This window comes from Synchiropus splendidus, chromosome 5 (genome assembly GCF_027744825.2).
Source record: "Synchiropus splendidus isolate RoL2022-P1 chromosome 5, RoL_Sspl_1.0, whole genome shotgun sequence".
NCBI lineage: Eukaryota > Metazoa > Chordata > Actinopteri > Syngnathiformes > Callionymidae > Synchiropus > Synchiropus splendidus.
Genome location: NC_071338.1, coordinates 11,360,200 through 11,377,476, shown reverse-complemented (window position 1 = coordinate 11,377,476; position 17,277 = coordinate 11,360,200). Strand labels below are relative to the sequence as shown.

Genomic DNA, 17,277 nt, shown 5'->3' with positions numbered 1-17,277 from the left:
AGACATTTTTAATTGAATGAAATAAAATTGGCGTTCGGAAGAGAGCATGTCACATTTTTTGCATACTGTAAACAAGGTAGTTATTGAATTAAGTTTAAATGTGAATTAAAAAATATCAAAGTGTTTTGACAAATCAGTGAGCACCATTGCTTGGACTCAAGAGTTTACTGAGTGAAGGAACGAGAGGCTGATAAAATGGATGGTTGTTGCTGTGAGTGGATTCTTGTCAAACCCACACACAGCAGGGACAGGGAGGCTGAGCTGGGTGAGAGGGAGGGACAAGGGGGGGAGGAGGAGGGGTGAGGAGCAGAGACTCACCGAGAGTTCACTTTGACAAAATAAGAACAAACAAAGAACAGGCGCCAGGTACATCAGGAGGAAGAGACCAACAGAGGAAGAGATTGTGTGAAGAGAGTGTCGGTCAGGAGGAGGGCAGCCACACGGCCGAGGTGAGGAGATCTGCCAAGTGATGGAGCTTGAAGTCACCAGCAGGAGACCACCGTTAGTCAGGTACTGCAATATGTCACGCTCGCTCGCTCCCATTTGTTTTTATGGGGATCATCATTTACAGCCAACTCTCATTTATTTATATATTTGCTTGTCCAAGTGGATGTTTCAGTTGCTTTTTCTGTGTTTTTCTACCATTATTTTAAGTCTGATATGGCCATGATCGTATGAGTCATATCATTGTAATAAGCAGAAGTGTTTCAGTCATGTCACTGATAATGCTGCCCTTTACTACTAGCTTGTGTTTACACATTCTTGTCTCATGTTGATTTAAAAATGGTAACAGATTTTATCATTTGAGTCAGAATTATTTCTTTATCAACAAGATGGAATTATAAGCACGATTTCAGCATTATTAAAATGACAACTCTTGTGGCTTATGTAGATGCATGGGACATTTATTTATTTATATATATATTGTTAAATAAATTCATAATAAATTTGACATCTAATATCCATTAGGAGAGAGGAGAGTTGAAATTTAAATTTTATTGTCAGGTTACTATTTAAGTGTCAATTGAAGAAATGTTTATTCATTCTATTTCTGATGTTGCCTGAGGTTTTGCAAAATCATTTTAATTTTAACAATGAAATAGCAAAGATCTTTCAAATGTAAAACCCTCTTCATGATCAGTGATTTTTTATTGAGCATAATTAATGAATTAATGGGAGTGTGTCGCACGAACAATCCAACAAGAGGCGGTTGTGCGTCACTGCTGCTTGTGAGGGTCAAATACTGTCATCTTTTTCTGACATGATAAACCAGGGATATGCAAATGTTTTGGTTGGTGGTGAAGGAGGGTTGGACGTCTTCTGTGTCCACCTTCACATGATGCTCCAGTGTGCTGAGGCGCCACAAAGGCCACTCTGTGTCCAACACAAAACCAGCGTTTGTCCTTTCCTCGGCCCCTCTTTAGCATCTTCGCTCGTCTCACCCAAACCCACGGTGCTGGGGATGCAGATTAAAGATGGAAATATTTCACATTACTCCCACATAACCCCCCCGGTTGTTATGCGCTTGTTTCTCTGCGCTCCTCTCTGACAACGAGTGCATTGTTGGGTGGGTTCGCTCCACGGTTGATTGTGGTTGATACCGGCGGTGATAGCGAGGCCTCAGCGATGGGTCAGCCACGAGTGCTTGGGAAAAATGAGTGTGACTTCTTTCTCATGAATTTATTTCCCTCATCCGGGGTGTTGCTTGCTCTCTGTCCAGCCACAGCAGTGATTTATTGCTTCACAACTCAAATCCGATTAACTGCATCTGACCTTGCAGCAGGTTTAAATGTATTTTTCAAGACAAATATAAAATGTCATAAACAAGAGCGGTCCATGAGCTACCAACAGAAGTTTGATAGGGAAAAGAAATGAATGAACACAATGAAATATGAATCCAAATAAACCAATATTGTGATTCAAGTGGTTTGGAATGAGATCATCATTGTCTTTTACACATTATAGTATAAATAATACTGAAGGAAGAAAAGAGTGTGCCATAAATCTTTGCTACAAAATGTGTTTAAGTTCAGTAAAAACATTGACAGAAGAGTCAGGGACTCCTCTGTGCAACAGGAGTAACGTTCAACAGTTTATTAATTCACGTAACAAAACTCGAATACAACTGAGGAAGGAATCTGGAAACAGACCACAAGCAAAAATCTGAAAGAAGAAGACACTCACAACCTCACGCTGATGTAGTACAAGTCCATAAACACAAAATACACATTACGGTCAAGAAAGTCAATCATGGTAAAATGCAAGGCCAGTAAAAACAACAGAAAGTGACGTGGTTCTCAAAAACTCTTGCACAGGGTAGAAGTAAGAACAAATTTGGAAAAAACCTTGTGGTGGGAAGTCATGCACAGCTGAGAAAACAGAGGACAAAAGAGAAAACGGAGAGTGTGGCGGAACACAACTGACTCACAGACAGTTTTAAAGCTCGAGTATCAATGAAGTGAATATAGAGAATAAACAAGAGGAAGGACAAGGGATGACACAAGAAGACAGAGCAACGAAATGAAACCAAAACCAAAGCGAACACGACAAAATGTTTTGTCATGTGGTTGGATTTAACAGCTGAAGTGTGCAAACTTTTTCTCTCTTTTTTGTGTTTTTTTTAGAGAGAATGCTGGAAAAGGAAGCTAGAAAAAGCTGCAGGAAGAAAAAGCAATCAAAGGAGTGCACAATGTTGTAAATTACTTATGAGAATGCAGCCAGACAAGACAAATGCAATTACCTACTCCAAAGTCTGAAAAAGAAAACATAACTTCTTGAGCTGCTTGACATCTTCCCTCTAAACTATAGGTTCCTTCCGCCAAATACTAGGATAAAACAAGACTTTATTTTCATTAATGATTTCACATTTGAGGAGAAAACAACAGCGAGCTAAATGAATTGAATTCTCGCTAAAAATCAGAATAAAAAAACGTAAAACTATGGTGAGTGGTTATGACGATACCATTACAAAACACATTTTTAAGATCACTGACTAATTGGATTTATTGATGTATTTATTTCCTTGCTATAATTTATTTGTAAACTTTTGTCAGAAATGAGTGTAGATTGTTGTGTTTCCACCATGTTGGTTTAGTTTTTGCTGGCATTTCTCTGTCTGTTAAAAATAAGTTGACAGATTGTGAAGAGATTTCAATAAAACATTTAGGACATGGTGATCACAGTGGGACAAAGATTATGATTCGATGTAGATCCAGGACACTACAGGCCTGTCAACTCAGCAACTGCGATGCTACAACACGACTTGAATGCAGTGATCTCATTGAGAATAACAGCCTATCAATGACATTGGACGAAAATGGTTCTGGGCGGAGGTCAGTTATTTGGACATTGCGGCTGCGAGTTCAAACATGATGCTACTAGTCCATATCAGTATCTATACATAAGTGTCTTACTATACCTGCAAAGTACTGAGATGTTGAGTGTTAAAAAAAAAAATCATCATGACAGATATGCTATGCCATCACATCTTGGAGCCATGACTTCACTAGTACAGGCGGCACTGCTGCACTTTGGGACACATTCCAAATCGTGTCGTTTAAATTTGCCCCTTCCTGCTGCCAGATTGGTTTTCACACACTCTGTGGCCCCTCCCTGTTACCACGGCGATGCAGCTGTCACCTGTCAGTTCGGGGGTGAGGATGCGCAGCGGCCTGTTAATGGCCCAGAATAGAACAGTGGGAGAGTTCTGCCGGAAGATGGTGACCACCACACAGAGACTTGGAGAGCGTGAACAGTTGACAAGGACAAAAATCTCAACTATACGGGAATGCGTCACGGCTGTGTGTCCCAAATGCTGATAGTGGGAGTAGCTGAGAGCTTCAGCAAAGTCTGAACAAATGGGTAAGACTCGTGTCCCAGTGACATTCAAACACGGGGACTAAACTGTACGTGTAGCTCAGAAGTGACACGGCCACTAGTGATTTGAGGTTTATATCCATGTTTAGCTATGAGCATCTGACAGACACTGCGTTTCAAATTATGAAGCAGGTTGTTGTTATGTGGGAATGAGACTTCAGAAAAGGAGCTCAACAATACAAAATGCTGACTTGACAAATCTGTACCACTAACATTATTGATTTGTGCTGTGCAACTTGTTTCATATGGAGCATCCTGAAGTCTTGCATGATACATTTGGTCTGGGATTCATCAGTGATTCTGTCTGTGTGTGTGTGTGTGTGTGTCTTTATTTAATAATGCCAGTGCAGACAGTAGACAATGAATGTCGTTGCAAATATCGTCCCACTTATAGCAGTTCTACAAGCCAAAAGTTTCATTTAATGTATAGTTCAATAAAAGTGAATCTGTTTTTTACACACTACTCTGATTGAGTTTCACTTGTGTTGCCATGCAGTTTCTTAAATGGTCATCATGAAGCAAGGATTTAATCTCTATCTACATCAACAAACAACGGTCCCTTCTCACAGTTGACGTTGATGACATGATGTATAGTATGACATAAGCATTTCATGCTATTCTGCATTGAAGGATGTGTTTACGCTCCGTCGTTTAGTTTGTTTCCTGTTCTTTAAGGGCTGTTTTGTATGCGCTCTTAGGCTCAGTGGGCCAAGTATACTGCGTCCTTTGCCAAAAACAATTATTTTGAATGACGTGTTTCATCTGCTGAAAACGGCTGAATCTGTGTGGGAAAATTCAATAAATGCATTGACTTGAATGATGCAAGTGAGCGCTAATGGTCAGCGTTTAATCTAGTTAGTTAAAACATTTCTGATGCCCAAAATTTATTGGGGATTAATAAAGGACCAGAATATAAAGTCGAAAACTTTAATGATTCAGTCCACTGGTATGTTGGTGTCTTTGAAAAACATATTACAAAGATGCATCTTTTCCTGAGATAGACTTTGAAGAAACAGTTTTGTTCTCTTGACAGAATGGTGGACCAGGACCGAGTGAGTCAAGCTTCCAGCGTAGCCACCATCTCTTACATCCCAGTCAGAATGGTTTGTTCACGGCATCTTTCAGGACGTCTGCGTCATAAATGCTAAACAACCTTGTCCGCAAACAGGAACGTGATGGGAAGGTTCAGAATTTTGGGAAAAGATGTCAAGCAGCGAAAAGAGACCCCAACTGCCCTGTCGTCATCAGAGGTTGGCTGAACAAAAAAGTAAGTCTGTCGACGCAAAGCCTTCACTTCTCCTCCAGATTTGATCCCCTGCCTCCTCTCTGATCAGGACAGCTCTGGCTTGAAGCTGTGGAAGAGACGCTGGTTTGTCCTCTCCAACTACTGCCTGTATTACTACAAAGGTCAGGCCAGTGATGCTTGTTGCGTTTGACTCCACAAACAGCGATTTATTGATTGACATTTTTCAGACAGCCGAGAGGAGTCAGTTCTGGGCAGTATCCCACTACCCAGCTACAAGATACTGTTCTGCACCCCACAAGAATGCAAAAACAGAAAATTCACCTTTAAGGTAATAACTGTTTTTTGTTTTTTTTTTTTTGTTTTTTTTAATACTGCGGTTGCATGTTATTTATATGATCGTTTTAAAACCTAAATACAACATGCTAGTTAAGTGTTATTTTAAAAAAATCACAACACAGTACATCATCAACTACATACTGTATTGTGGATAACTTAACTAACCTTTCAAATATATTCCAAAGGGCCGATGAATGTCTTTAATATGAATGCATTCATGTATAGAGGAAGCGGAAATATTCATAGCTCACTTTAATGCAGTAATATTTTTCTTTTGATAAACTTGCTGTGCCATCTGGAGGGTCGGTGATGGCCCCCACATGCCAGATCATGTCATGATCTTGTCATCTTCTTACTGTCGTCTGACAGTTCTACTAGATCAGTGTTAGATAGGGATGTGGTCAGAATGCTACCTTTCCACTGCAGAGAAAGAGTGCAAGTGGACAGCAGCTTAGCTCTGTTTCATTGGAGCTGAAATGTTGATGCCATATTGTGAGGTAGAAATTGAATGAAATGGCCCATGAGCTTTTGAGGAGAACTTTTCACCTCACAGTTTTCATACAAAGAGACTTAGTTCTGGCTGGGTGCAGAGTGGACATATGTCACAGCACATGAACACAATAGCAAAAATAGCAAGGGGCACCGCAGTGTGTATGTGTATATATATATATATATATATATATATATATATATATATATATATATATATATATATCTCAGTGGTTCTTAACCTGGGTTCGATCGAACCCTAGGGGTTCGGTGAGTCGGTCTCAGGGGTTCGGTGGAGCCTCAGCCGCAGAGGTCCACCCCTCAGTCTAGTCTGCAGTTAGTGTATCATATTTTATTTTTTACTAAAGAAGGGTTCGGTGAATGAGCATATGAAACTGGTGGGGTTTGGTGCCTCCAACAAGGTTAAGAACCACTGATATATATGTGTGTGTGTATATATATATATATATATATATATATACTGTGGTGCGCTTGCCTTGACTCAGGTTGGGTTGTATCCTGAGAAAAGAGATCCAGACTTCACTGACTTCCGTCTTTATAGGCTCTTTTTTTAAACATGAAAGTCGAGTGAATGACATGAAAGATCATTTGTGTCGTTGCACTTCAGGTGGTGCACCAGGGGATGCGCTCATACTTCCTCAGCGCAGACACCCAGGAGGACATGCTGGGTTGGGTTCGTGCCCTGAGTCAGTCAGCCGTGATGGAGCCAGAGAACATCTTGAGCAGGCACGATATTTCATTCTGGAAATTTTAAATGTCATTATTGACAATGTCGTGCATCTGGCAGGCGCTGCTCAAGTTATCAGGACTTCACACAGATAGGGGGCAGCAGTGAATCAGTGGATTTTCCGAAACCCCTCTCAGATGGGGAGGGTCCCTCCCAAAGAAGCCGACACGTCACCAGGACTCTCAGTGAACCGAGTCACCTGACTGGTGGGAGAATGGGGATGTCTCACTCTGAACAGCGAGGGAGGAGGAGGGAGCGCCAGAGAAACAGCAGGTTGTCAAACTGCGTGTTTGATTTGATATCCAGGAAAGCTCAAAGTGAAATGAATCCTCCGGGAATGAGCTTTGAGTTTGCGTTGTGTGTTTATCCTGCAGCCCTTCAGGCAGAACTCCCAGCCCCTCTGATGCCAGCAGAAGAAGGGCATGCGGTCCGAACCATGAGGAGGATTTTCTCACCTACAATTCTGGACTCAACACTCCACCCACGCCGACTGAAATCATTGTTGCTGGTCCTTTGACCTCCAGGGGCCAGCTGGGGTCACGACCTCACACACCAGTGGGAAGAGTAGACATTCGTCCCCATGATGACCATGGCATGGCACCACCAAGCCTGTTTTACTGCCCCTCTTCACCTAAGCTGGAGTTCAAGTCGACTCCCAACACTCCAGTGACGGAACGCTGGCAGAACATGAGCAAGGTAGAACGTTGGTGTGCTCTTTTAAGTATGAGAAGTAGAAGTCAGGCTGGAAGACATGGACTACATCATGGTTGCTTTGTGCCTGTTTCCAGCCAACTCCCTCCTACGGTTCAGTTCATCACATGTCGGGTGGAAGACGACCATTAGCCAAGGTAACCCAGCATTGCTTTTCCGATTACTCATCCTATAGCAGGATTTATTCTGATCACAGCATTTACTTTATCATTGTCAACATGATGTCCTTTCCTCCAGAGCTACTCCACAGGGGCACAGGCAGACTTACTGCCCCCACTGCCCCCCTCATCCAGGGCCGCACACGCATCCCACCCACCACAACACCACCATCACCATCATCACCATCACCGCAGCCATTTATCTGTTTGTGTGCTTCCGTCGGCCATGGTACAGCTTTTATGCCATACAATGCTTCTCTGTGTGTGTGTGTGTGTGTGTGTGTGTGTGTGTGTGTGTGTGTGTGTGTGTGTGTGTGTGTGTGTGTGTGTGTGTGTGTGTGTGTGTGTGTGTGTGTCCTTGCATAACTATACCTGTGGGGAATTCTTGAAAACACACCTACTTGTGGGTACACTCAATTTACGGATTAAAACTAGAAAATACGTTGGTCATTATCGTGAAGTTTGGTTTGGGTCCTGGTTTGTTTTGGGTGTTTAAGTTTAGTGTGAGCGGCTGCCACAATGAAATGTCCCCACAAAACATGAAAAACCAGTGGACTGTGTGTGTTTCAAAATTGGAACCAGTGTGCTATTTTTCTCCTCTTACTCATGACTATTAGTCATGCTTCAATTTATGCAGTTAATTCTACATTAACCACTGGAATGAAAATTTAAATAATGGTAAATGGATCTTTCATAGTTTTTTTTTTTTTTTTTCTCAGTGACTAAACTCATCTGGCCTGAAGCGGCACTTGACTGCGCAGAGAAACGAGACAAAAAAAAAAATACATCTTTGGATTATTTATCTCAAACAGATCATGACATGAAATATATTGCGATTAATTCATTAGTATATAATATTAAAAATGACATACAGTAGCTCCACACAATAGTAATCGTGTCTGTTTCCATGGAAACAAATGTGACAAGACTCGTACAAACACTGTAGTCGATTCATTACATTTAATTGGTATTGCAAACAATTCTAATTGAATAACACAACTGGTCATGGTGTCGTTGTTTTCTGTTATTGTCAATTGTTATTGCTGCTGCTTTCCTTGTATAATAAAACTAAATGCACTTCACACATACAGTATGTGTTTCGCTGCAGTAATACACTGTACAAACAATTAAAGAGATGGTGCTGTTTCATATGAGGAATAATAAAAACACAACACAACAAATCATAATAACATTGTGTGGCTGCTTTCAGACCCCGAAGTCAGAGCCCAGAGACCCGCCAGCGTTCAGGCCTCTGGAAAGTGATGCAGATGTGAGTGTTTATGTGGCCACAAAACTCTCATTGCAAAATCCTGAGCTTGAATCTTCCTCTCCAGGCTGTTCTGACACGACTGTGTGGGTGCGACAAACTGATGCAGACTTTATCTCTAGAACTGGGTCAGTTACAAATGGACAAGGTGGGATCGTAGCTTGAGATTTTATTGGACGTTGACTGGTTTAGATCAGAGTGAACACGCGTGTGTTGGTTTGCAGGATAGCGTCCATTGCGCTCTGGAAGTTACTCGACTGCAGCTGGACGAGTGGGCCCATCAGGGACCCCGGGCTCACGAGGAAGTTCTGACCCAGAAAGCTTTGCTTCAGGAGGAACTGGTCACAATCAGAGCGAGAATGTGTGATGTGTCGATGGTAGGAGCACAGTTTGATTCATCAGCTCTCTCGCATGTTTATCAAGAATTCAGGCTGCAGGGCAGATTAAAAATAAACATTCTGATTTAGGAAATGGAGAGGGTGTGGAGTCAGTATGAGAGAATGGAAAGTGAACTGTCTGTGATTCGATCACACCTGCAGCACATCTGTAACTTTGGAATGCCACAGGTAAGTTGGACGCCGCAGAGGTTGCAAAATTTTGGCTCAGTGTTTGTAATGTTGGATCATTTATTTACTGGTTTTACTGGTTCTCTGAAACTGGGTCACATGCAAATGGAGTGACCCTTCTGCTGGCAAGTGCACAGACAGACTCCTAGTTGGGAATATTAATCTCACCCATTTTCTTGCATGAGAAAAGCGCCTCTTTTGTTGTTGTTTCATTTCATTCTTTAATTTTTCAGAAATATTTCAGCAACAATAATAATGATTTGGGTGACAGAAGCCTTTTTATTGGCTTGAGCACATGTGTGATCTGTAAGAGTTTTGTCTTTCACCGTAGCCAGATATGTGGCTATGTTATGATGGAAACCCGTGATACCGTGTCCATATACAACACAATGCTGTTGGATGTGTTTGAGGATTTGTTGATGTTCTGTTCCTTCACCAATTCATTCTGTAATCGATGACGTGCCACTACAGTAGCACATTTTGTCAAGAAAGGAAGATGAAAGTCAACTTTTCATACTGAATCATTGACACGTCTGGCTTTTCTCTCAAGGATCAGTCCCAGGCCCAAAGAGACCTGTGGATGATGGAAGACATTCTCTCTGGATTAAAAGTCAACAGGGATCATTTCCGCTTCCTGATGGGATTACACAGTAATTATCACCTCCTCCCAAATCGGCTTGTACTCTCCATGAATTCATTGACTGCATCTAATGCATCTAATTCCACACTTGTGTATGCCTCCGTTTAAACTGGGGTTATTCGGAATAATAAAAATTAAATAGCTACAGAATGTGGTTATCACAGACGGGTAATAAAAAGAGGAAACCGCTGGGTTTCACTGAAATTAATGCCCCCCCGACCTCCCTGTCTCTCCATTTAATTTAGCTGTGGCCCATTTTCCTGCTAAATTATGCGGAAACACAGCCATAACAGATGCAACAAAAAAAAGCAACAGAAAAAATTAATTGTGTAGTAGAGTTGGGGAGTTTAATAGCGGTATGACAAATTAAATTCCACATAAATGGAAGTTCTTTTTAAAGGGTAAAAGTCACCATTTGTGTCATGCTTTCAGTGTACCACTCCTCAGGACCACATCCTGGATCTCCTGGTTCTCCGATAGAGCAACTGCACGGTGGGCCGTCCATGGTACGGCAAATGCTGTCTTCTAGTTTCCTGATATATCTTTGTAGGACGTACATAAAGCAATATTATGTGCCATTGCCTCTTGACTTGGGTCATTGCAGAATGATGAGTCTCCCCCCGCCCGGCCTCCTCTACCACAGGAGCTGCAGGAAAGCAACAACAGAAACCATGACCCTCGCTGGCCCGAGTCCCCTCAGGAGGTGATTACATTTATGATTGTCAATAGACAAGTTCTATGTTAAAAACAAAAGATAATTGATTCATATTTTGTCTTCAGGGAGTCCACAGCCAATCTGAACACAGAGGAGGCAACAGCCAACCTGATCTTCTCAACGTGAAAGTACAGAAAGACAAACGTGGTGGGTCAATACTTGCATTAAATGCACTATTTTTACATCATTGAAATGGCATTTGGGAACAAAAAAACAGGTCAGTCGCAAACACCTTTGGGATTCACGTCACCAAATTCTGAAACTTCACTCAAAATTGGTGGAAAGAGTTCTGCCCCAATCTTACACACCACAGTTCCCTTAATCAAGAAGCAACCCCAAAACATCCCGATGCTGACAGAAAAAATATCCAAACTATATACTTAAGTAACAAGAACAAAATGAACCTAAAGATGAAATGTAAGTAAGGATATTAAGAAGTATTTTAAGAAATGTTTCATTTTATATGCACTTAATATGAATATAAACCAACTATGGACCAGGCGTTCAAGATAAAAAGGCAATTTATTTCAAAATGTATTTCCAGTAGTCCTTTAATGCATTTTGAGGAACAAAAAAAAAAACACAAAATGGTCAATGAAAAGAAGATAATTTTAGTCTTAAAACAAGAACATGCTATATTTACTGCTGACTAAAAGAGAAAGAACGAAAAATTAGGACATATTAGTTAAAGTTTTAGTCTGACGTCAAACAGGCCATGAAAACACAGGCCTCGGGCCACATATTGCCCCCGGGCCGCACTTTGCCCAGGTCTGCCCTAGATAGTCCTAGATCAGGGGACTCAAACTCGCAGCCCGCGGGCCATTTTCGGCACACAGGATGCAATGAGGTGGCCCATCACCAGCTTTCCAATTTTAGCATGTGGTCCCTAGCCCTATATGTTCACTGTGAGCAAGCAATAAACCGCTAGTGTATTCCATATGGGCTTGTAGTTAAACTGTAAACCAGGGGTCTCAAATCGCTCCTCAAAGGGAAGGAACAAAGCAGAGCATTGAAGTACTTTAGGGCAGAGTTCAGGTAGACATCTTCCTTTCATCCATTCATCCAACTTCTGCTGAGCAACCTTGAGATCGTTTTTTTTTTTTTCTTTTTTTCCCACTGAAGAATTTCCATTTCAATACAAATCATTCTGTTCTCAAACTAAACACATTTCTTTCCTGCTCCTCTTTCAGAATCTCAGTCCTGCTCCAAGTGGAGCACATCTGACACAACAACCCAATCGACCAAGGTTTGATATGCTCACCACATTCCTGTGCACTGGTTGACTGTTGACTGGAGTTTTGTGTGTGTGATCCAAGAACTCTCCAAATATAGAAGCAGTCCACAGCAGATTTTACCTCATTGCAATCTCAGCCAAATTCCAAATCTTTGATTCTCTCATCTCCTTTGCAATTAGGGCATGTGCAGTGCCTGTTCTAGACAAGAGGGGGAAGCAGAAGATCATGCCTCACTGGCTTTCATGGCACCCATCCCCCTTTTTTCTCACATGTATGCACGCATATGGGCATCCACATGAACACGACTGTCAGCAGTGGCATGTATACTCATGCACTCACACATCCTTGCAGCAAAAACCTTGGCGGCGATGAACGTATTCTGATGAAAACTGATTCATGCAGTTGTGTAATTAAATGCCTTTATCGTGCACAGAAGACGAGGATGGGTGAGGAGGAGCAGCTGGAGAGGATGAAGAAGAATCAGGAAAGATTGAGTAAAATGAAAAAGCCTCCCATACCATCCCATGGTCAAGCGCTGAGTCAAAGTTCAGAGACAAGAGAGGAGGTGGATCGCTATACGTTTTCAGTCAAAATATATGGGGCAAAAGTCAAACAGTTTTCACTCTGCTTTGCTTATTTCAGACTCCCTTCCCTTTAAGGGTTACTAGAGTTGTCACAGCAGTGCTGCCAACCTCTCTTGTGGCCCGCCGTGTCTCGGTTGAAGACCCCCCGCCTGAGTTAGACACGCCACTGCCAGAGCAAATCCCACCTGAGATGCAACAGCGACTGGCTGACCAGAGCAAAAAGAACAAGTCAACTAGGCGGCTGATGCTCCAGACCACTGCCCAGAACAAGCCCTCGATAGAAGTAAACCAGGACGTGCAGAGGCTCAGCCGACATCAGCAGCCAGTTTCGCCTAGGAGCCCAGTCGCAGAGGAACAGGAGAGAAATGAGGATGAAAAAGACAAGGTGAAATTCCAGTTTTATATATGTTCAATAAATATATCATTTCAACTCGCTTCATTGTCCATCAACAAACTGAAATCACATCTGTTAAACACATGGCTCAGGGGCCAAAACAGGCCTTCCTGAGCCCTAGAACGCCCTCGAACGATTAAAATGTACACCGTATATAGATAAAAGCAAGTGAAGGCCCAAAAATAGATTGTAAGGGAAGTCTACACCATGATTCTTTACGCCACTTGGATTTGGATATGCATTTGTTTAGGTCAAATAACAATGTTAGCAATGTTAGCGTCAAGCTAATGATGAACAAAACGTTTGCAGGTGTGAATATTATTCATTCATATTGAACTGCTCTAACAGCTAGAGGACGGACCTGCCTCCCTCCTGACCTCTGACATAAAAACCGACCTGTGTCTGACCCCTGAGCAGCGAGAGGCCAAACTAAAGCGCGTGGAACGAATACGGCAGAGAGTCATCCAAAGGTGGGTGACTTGAGGCGTCTTTATCAAAACTACAGAATCAGTATGTTCACTTGACGTAGATAACGCTGCACAAATGATCTCTCTCCATCAGTGCAGCCAGAGAGAGTGCAACGTCTCACAGTCAGATTCCTGTCAGAGAGAAGCCCCAGAACCGCCAGGTGTCTCTTGAAGCGTCACGGACGGAGCAGGCTAACACAGGTATGTGCTGCACAACACACATTCATTTTACTGTATTCTTCCGCTTCAAACTGTGAGGGCAAAAATAGTTTCCCCTGCATTCAGGTGCAAAGCCACTGGTTAGGGTCCAGCAACATCATGCTCCCAAAGAATGAGGTCAACCAGAACACAGTGATTTACAAGGTTATCCCATCAATGGAATTATTTTTCCTTTAATTCCAAGATGACAAATGCACTGTGAAAGAATGAAGCTTGAGGCACCGTTTTCACACACAGATGGAACTTAGCAGAGTCCAATGAGGGTATTTGGAGATGCTGGAGATTGCTACACACAGTGGCTCAGATATTTCAGTACGGAGGATTTTCGGAAAGAGTGTGCCATAATCGCTGTGAAATGGAGACTATTGAATATTTACAGTGAGTGACCTTTCATTTTGTGGTGATTTTTTTTTTTTTTTTGTCCTATTCATTTAGTAAGTGGAGAAGGGTGTGGTCAACATAGCTGTCAACCCATTTTCAATGGCAGTTGGACTTTGCCATAACTTTTTTTTTGCATTTTTAGATGCACTCTAAGTAAAAAAGAAAAACAAAAAAAAGCAGCGTTTTTGACTGGATGAATGACCTTAAAATATTATCTCTGCTTTTCGCGTCCTCCTCTTCCAAGATCCTGATCCTCAGCCAAAAGAGGTGAACTTGAGGCTCTCCTTCATGAATGAGGGGAGCAGGTAGCATGAGAGGTAAAGGTGCAGCGTCCTGAGTCATGAGAACAGTCTATGGTCTGGTCTATTAAAGAAAGTGCTGATGGAGGAAAAGGGCTTCATTTACCAGACAATCTGAAAGAACAAGATTGTGTTTGACTTTCCTACACAAGTGTGCGGATAAGAGAGGGATTCGTGTGGCTTCTGCCTCTTCCATGAGGCTGTTGCTTTTCACCCATTATCTGGACGGACTGGACTGCAACTAACCACAAAGCCTATAAGGTCAGGTGGCCTTACACTGAGTGAAGATGAAAATGTTATTCCAGAATTTGTCACCTTATAAAGAAACACAATGGTTTGGTTCTACCATGTACTCTGTTCGGGATTTTCCACTGACTTTTTTACTTTCTCTGTTAAGTACTGCCTCCTACTGGTGCAGCCCAGGATGGAGCGAAACAGGATCGAGGTGTCTACAGTGAGGGCAGCAAAAAGATGTTTGAAAGCAAAGCACAGCACCAAAGTGGCCGTCAGAGAGCAGCCGTTGCCAAAACAAAAGTCAAGCGTCCAGACTCACCATACCATGTGTCCTCCATAACGGTCTATCAGAAGGACGGAGGAAAGGGATTCACCAGCCATCAGGAGCAGGAGAAGGAAGTGATGAAGAGGCCTGCTACACCAGAGGATGATGGAAGTCTACATGATGAAAAAGCCAAGTGGTTTCTGTCAACAAGTCAGTGGCAGGGTTTTATTCCATTGCATATCCCAGGTTTTGACAGAAGCAATGAGGAGGTAAATGATGACCACCAACGGTCCTACCACGATGATGGGAACGATGATGGAGCCATGTCACCTAACGTCAGCCAGAGTTTGGAGAAAATGAAAGAGAACCATTCACTGTTCTATAAGATAGCGTGTGACATCAGCATCTCAGACACCGATATAACAAAGAATGACGTACATCCGTCTTTGTCGTGTAAAGCAGAGGGAGGCGAGGAACTCTCGATCACAGAACCTTCCGATAAAGAAGACAATTTCTCAGCTCAAGGTCTATCAAACGACGTTTCAAACTCCTCAGCTAGTTCAACAGAACAAGCAGGTGTTCTTCAAAACCCCAGGGACACATCGAAGCCAGCGTGCAGAAGCGAAGGTGAAGAGGCAGACTCTGATAAAAGTGATGATGGAGTGAATACAAGGAAAGACGTCGGGAAGAAGTCAGACAAAAAGAATGAGGAGCTTGACAGGAACGGAACAATCAGTTCTGTTGGTTTGCATGACACAATGAAGCAAGAAGAAGACGACAACCACAACTTCATACCTTCATCCGGCTCACAGCAGGAGGGCGGAGGTGTAAAGAGGAGCGCCTCCTTTGGGAGACCGAGACTGACGGTTTTAAGGACAAGTTTGTAGAGCGGTCATAGAGAGAAACCTTCCATCGCTGCACGACTTTTCAATGGCGATAGCAAAATCAATATAAACATTGACTGTACTAGCTTAAGCTCAGTCGAATCTTTTATCAAAGTGTAAGATGTTTTGGATCCACTGGTAACAAGGAGCATAGTGTATGTAGAGGTTAACCACAACCCTCATCCCAATATCAAAAGCAGGAAACTTTGGAAGTTAGCATCTCAGAAATACACCAACAGATCAGCAAGAAGACGCCTTTCTTCTTTCCCAAAAAAGACTGTGTCAATCCTTATAGCTTCTACAGTAACCTGGACCCAGTGTTAGATGCTTCAGACATGCTGCGATACTTGAGACAGTTGGGCATCAGGAAAATTATTCATGTTACTGTATTGCACCTGGTTGATGAATTCATTGACACTTCTTCCTCTGAGAAGATGATCGCGACACATAGCACATTCACTGTGGCCAAATGCCTTAGTCTTTCTACATTGTCTTCGGCATTAGCAGTACATGTTTCTTTAGCCTGAGTTTTGCATGTTTTAGCACATACATTTCATGGCATATCAAGTAGTATGTGTCTGTAAATTTGTGTTTCCGTGCAGACTTTCAACTTCAACAACTTCACTGCTGCGTGTGCTGACCTTGAAGCCCAGCTTCTTTCACATTGCTCATATGTCAGTGCTGCTTTACAGTTCCTGCTGTTTGCAATACATAAATAGCAAAGGAATTAACTTGTTTTCAGACCGATGATATCATTATATTGCTCCGATTATGAAACAAATGAGGCTTTTTGGACACTCTATATCCCAGTTCAAAAAGACAGTAGTAAAGTTCAAGTAATGTTGTGAACAAAAGTAACAAGAATTACTTAAAAACATTTTGTATTAATATGGCTTTTTGAAGGAAAAATACAGCTTTATGATCTGAACCCAAAGGTTGTGCAGTGATGGTCGGTAAATGACAATATGCCAGACTAGCATGTCTTGGAGGTGGATGACTAATATGAAGAGAAGGACCTCAGGATCCACGTCTGGTCTGAGGAGTGGGCACGTTTTATAAACTTTGTGAATAGTGACTTCTGCAGCTACATGCTCCATTATTAATGCTTCCATTCCTTTCTGTATTCCCATCTAACAAAGATGTGACATGACTGCTGTTGGACAGTAACTTATCCTTGGTATCGCATCCGCTGACTTTTGTTTTGTATCACAACCAAGCTGATGAATAAAGATGCTCCAGCTCGACTGCACCAGCTCAAACCTGAGGTTTCCCCTGCATCTGGATTGAAAGAAGGAGGGGAAAAACGCTCTGTCTCTGACAACAACCAAAAAAAAAAACCTGATGCAGAATTAAACGGAGCCACCGAAAATGCCTTTGTCACTTTAAATCCTTGCCGTGTCTCAGTAGATGACATCATTGTCTGAGAACACATTACATCACCTCTTCGCAGCCCCTCTCGCTCTTAAAGACAGCACCACCTCATGTTTACTGCTCACTTTGACGTTTGTGTTCAACACCCAACTTGCGCTTTTACAAGATTTAGCTTCCACATTACATACGCTG

The 17,277-nt window shown here is 42.3% G+C and overlaps 1 protein-coding gene across 7 annotated transcripts; it reads left to right on the top strand.

Annotated features, from left to right (window-relative positions):
• Positions 1 to 354: 354 nt before the first annotated feature.
• On the top strand, positions 355 to 17,068 carry si:ch211-234p6.5 (pleckstrin homology domain-containing family A member 6). Of its 7 annotated transcripts, none has more exons than XM_053865950.1 (24): positions 355 to 449; positions 4,910 to 4,979; positions 5,045 to 5,143; positions 5,211 to 5,283; positions 5,350 to 5,450; positions 6,576 to 6,694; positions 6,756 to 6,968; positions 7,070 to 7,391; positions 7,484 to 7,543; positions 7,644 to 7,793; positions 8,775 to 8,834; positions 8,899 to 8,979; positions 9,056 to 9,208; positions 9,299 to 9,397; positions 9,948 to 10,047; positions 10,470 to 10,543; positions 10,642 to 10,740; positions 10,818 to 10,899; positions 11,943 to 11,998; positions 12,421 to 12,552; positions 12,630 to 12,956; positions 13,314 to 13,435; positions 13,527 to 13,633; positions 14,729 to 17,068. In XM_053865950.1, exons 2-24 carry the CDS (start codon positions 4,911 to 4,913, stop codon positions 15,715 to 15,717), a joined length of 3,687 nt encoding a protein of 1,228 aa, XP_053721925.1. In that variant the 5' UTR covers positions 355 to 449; position 4,910; the 3' UTR covers positions 15,718 to 17,068. The 7 variants fall into 7 exon arrangements, with proteins under 7 accessions (XP_053721925.1, XP_053721923.1, XP_053721924.1 ...); XM_053865948.1 differs by having other exon boundaries at positions 356 to 510; positions 10,485 to 10,543; XM_053865949.1 differs by having other exon boundaries at positions 356 to 510; positions 10,681 to 10,740.
• The last annotated feature ends 209 nt before the right edge of the window (positions 17,069 to 17,277 follow it).

Bases quoted from the DNA above. Each gene is read 5' to 3' on its own strand.
- si:ch211-234p6.5 (XM_053865944.1), top strand. From the start codon at position 470: ATGGAGCTTGAAGTCACCAGCAGGAGACCACCGTTAGTCAG. The intron at 6,695-6,755 runs GCACGATATTTC...TGCATCTGGCAG, and splicing joins CCAGAGAACATCTTGAGCAG to GCGCTGCTCAAGTTATCAGG. The intron at 7,392-7,483 runs GTAGAACGTTGG...GCCTGTTTCCAG, and splicing joins GCTGGCAGAACATGAGCAAG to CCAACTCCCTCCTACGGTTC.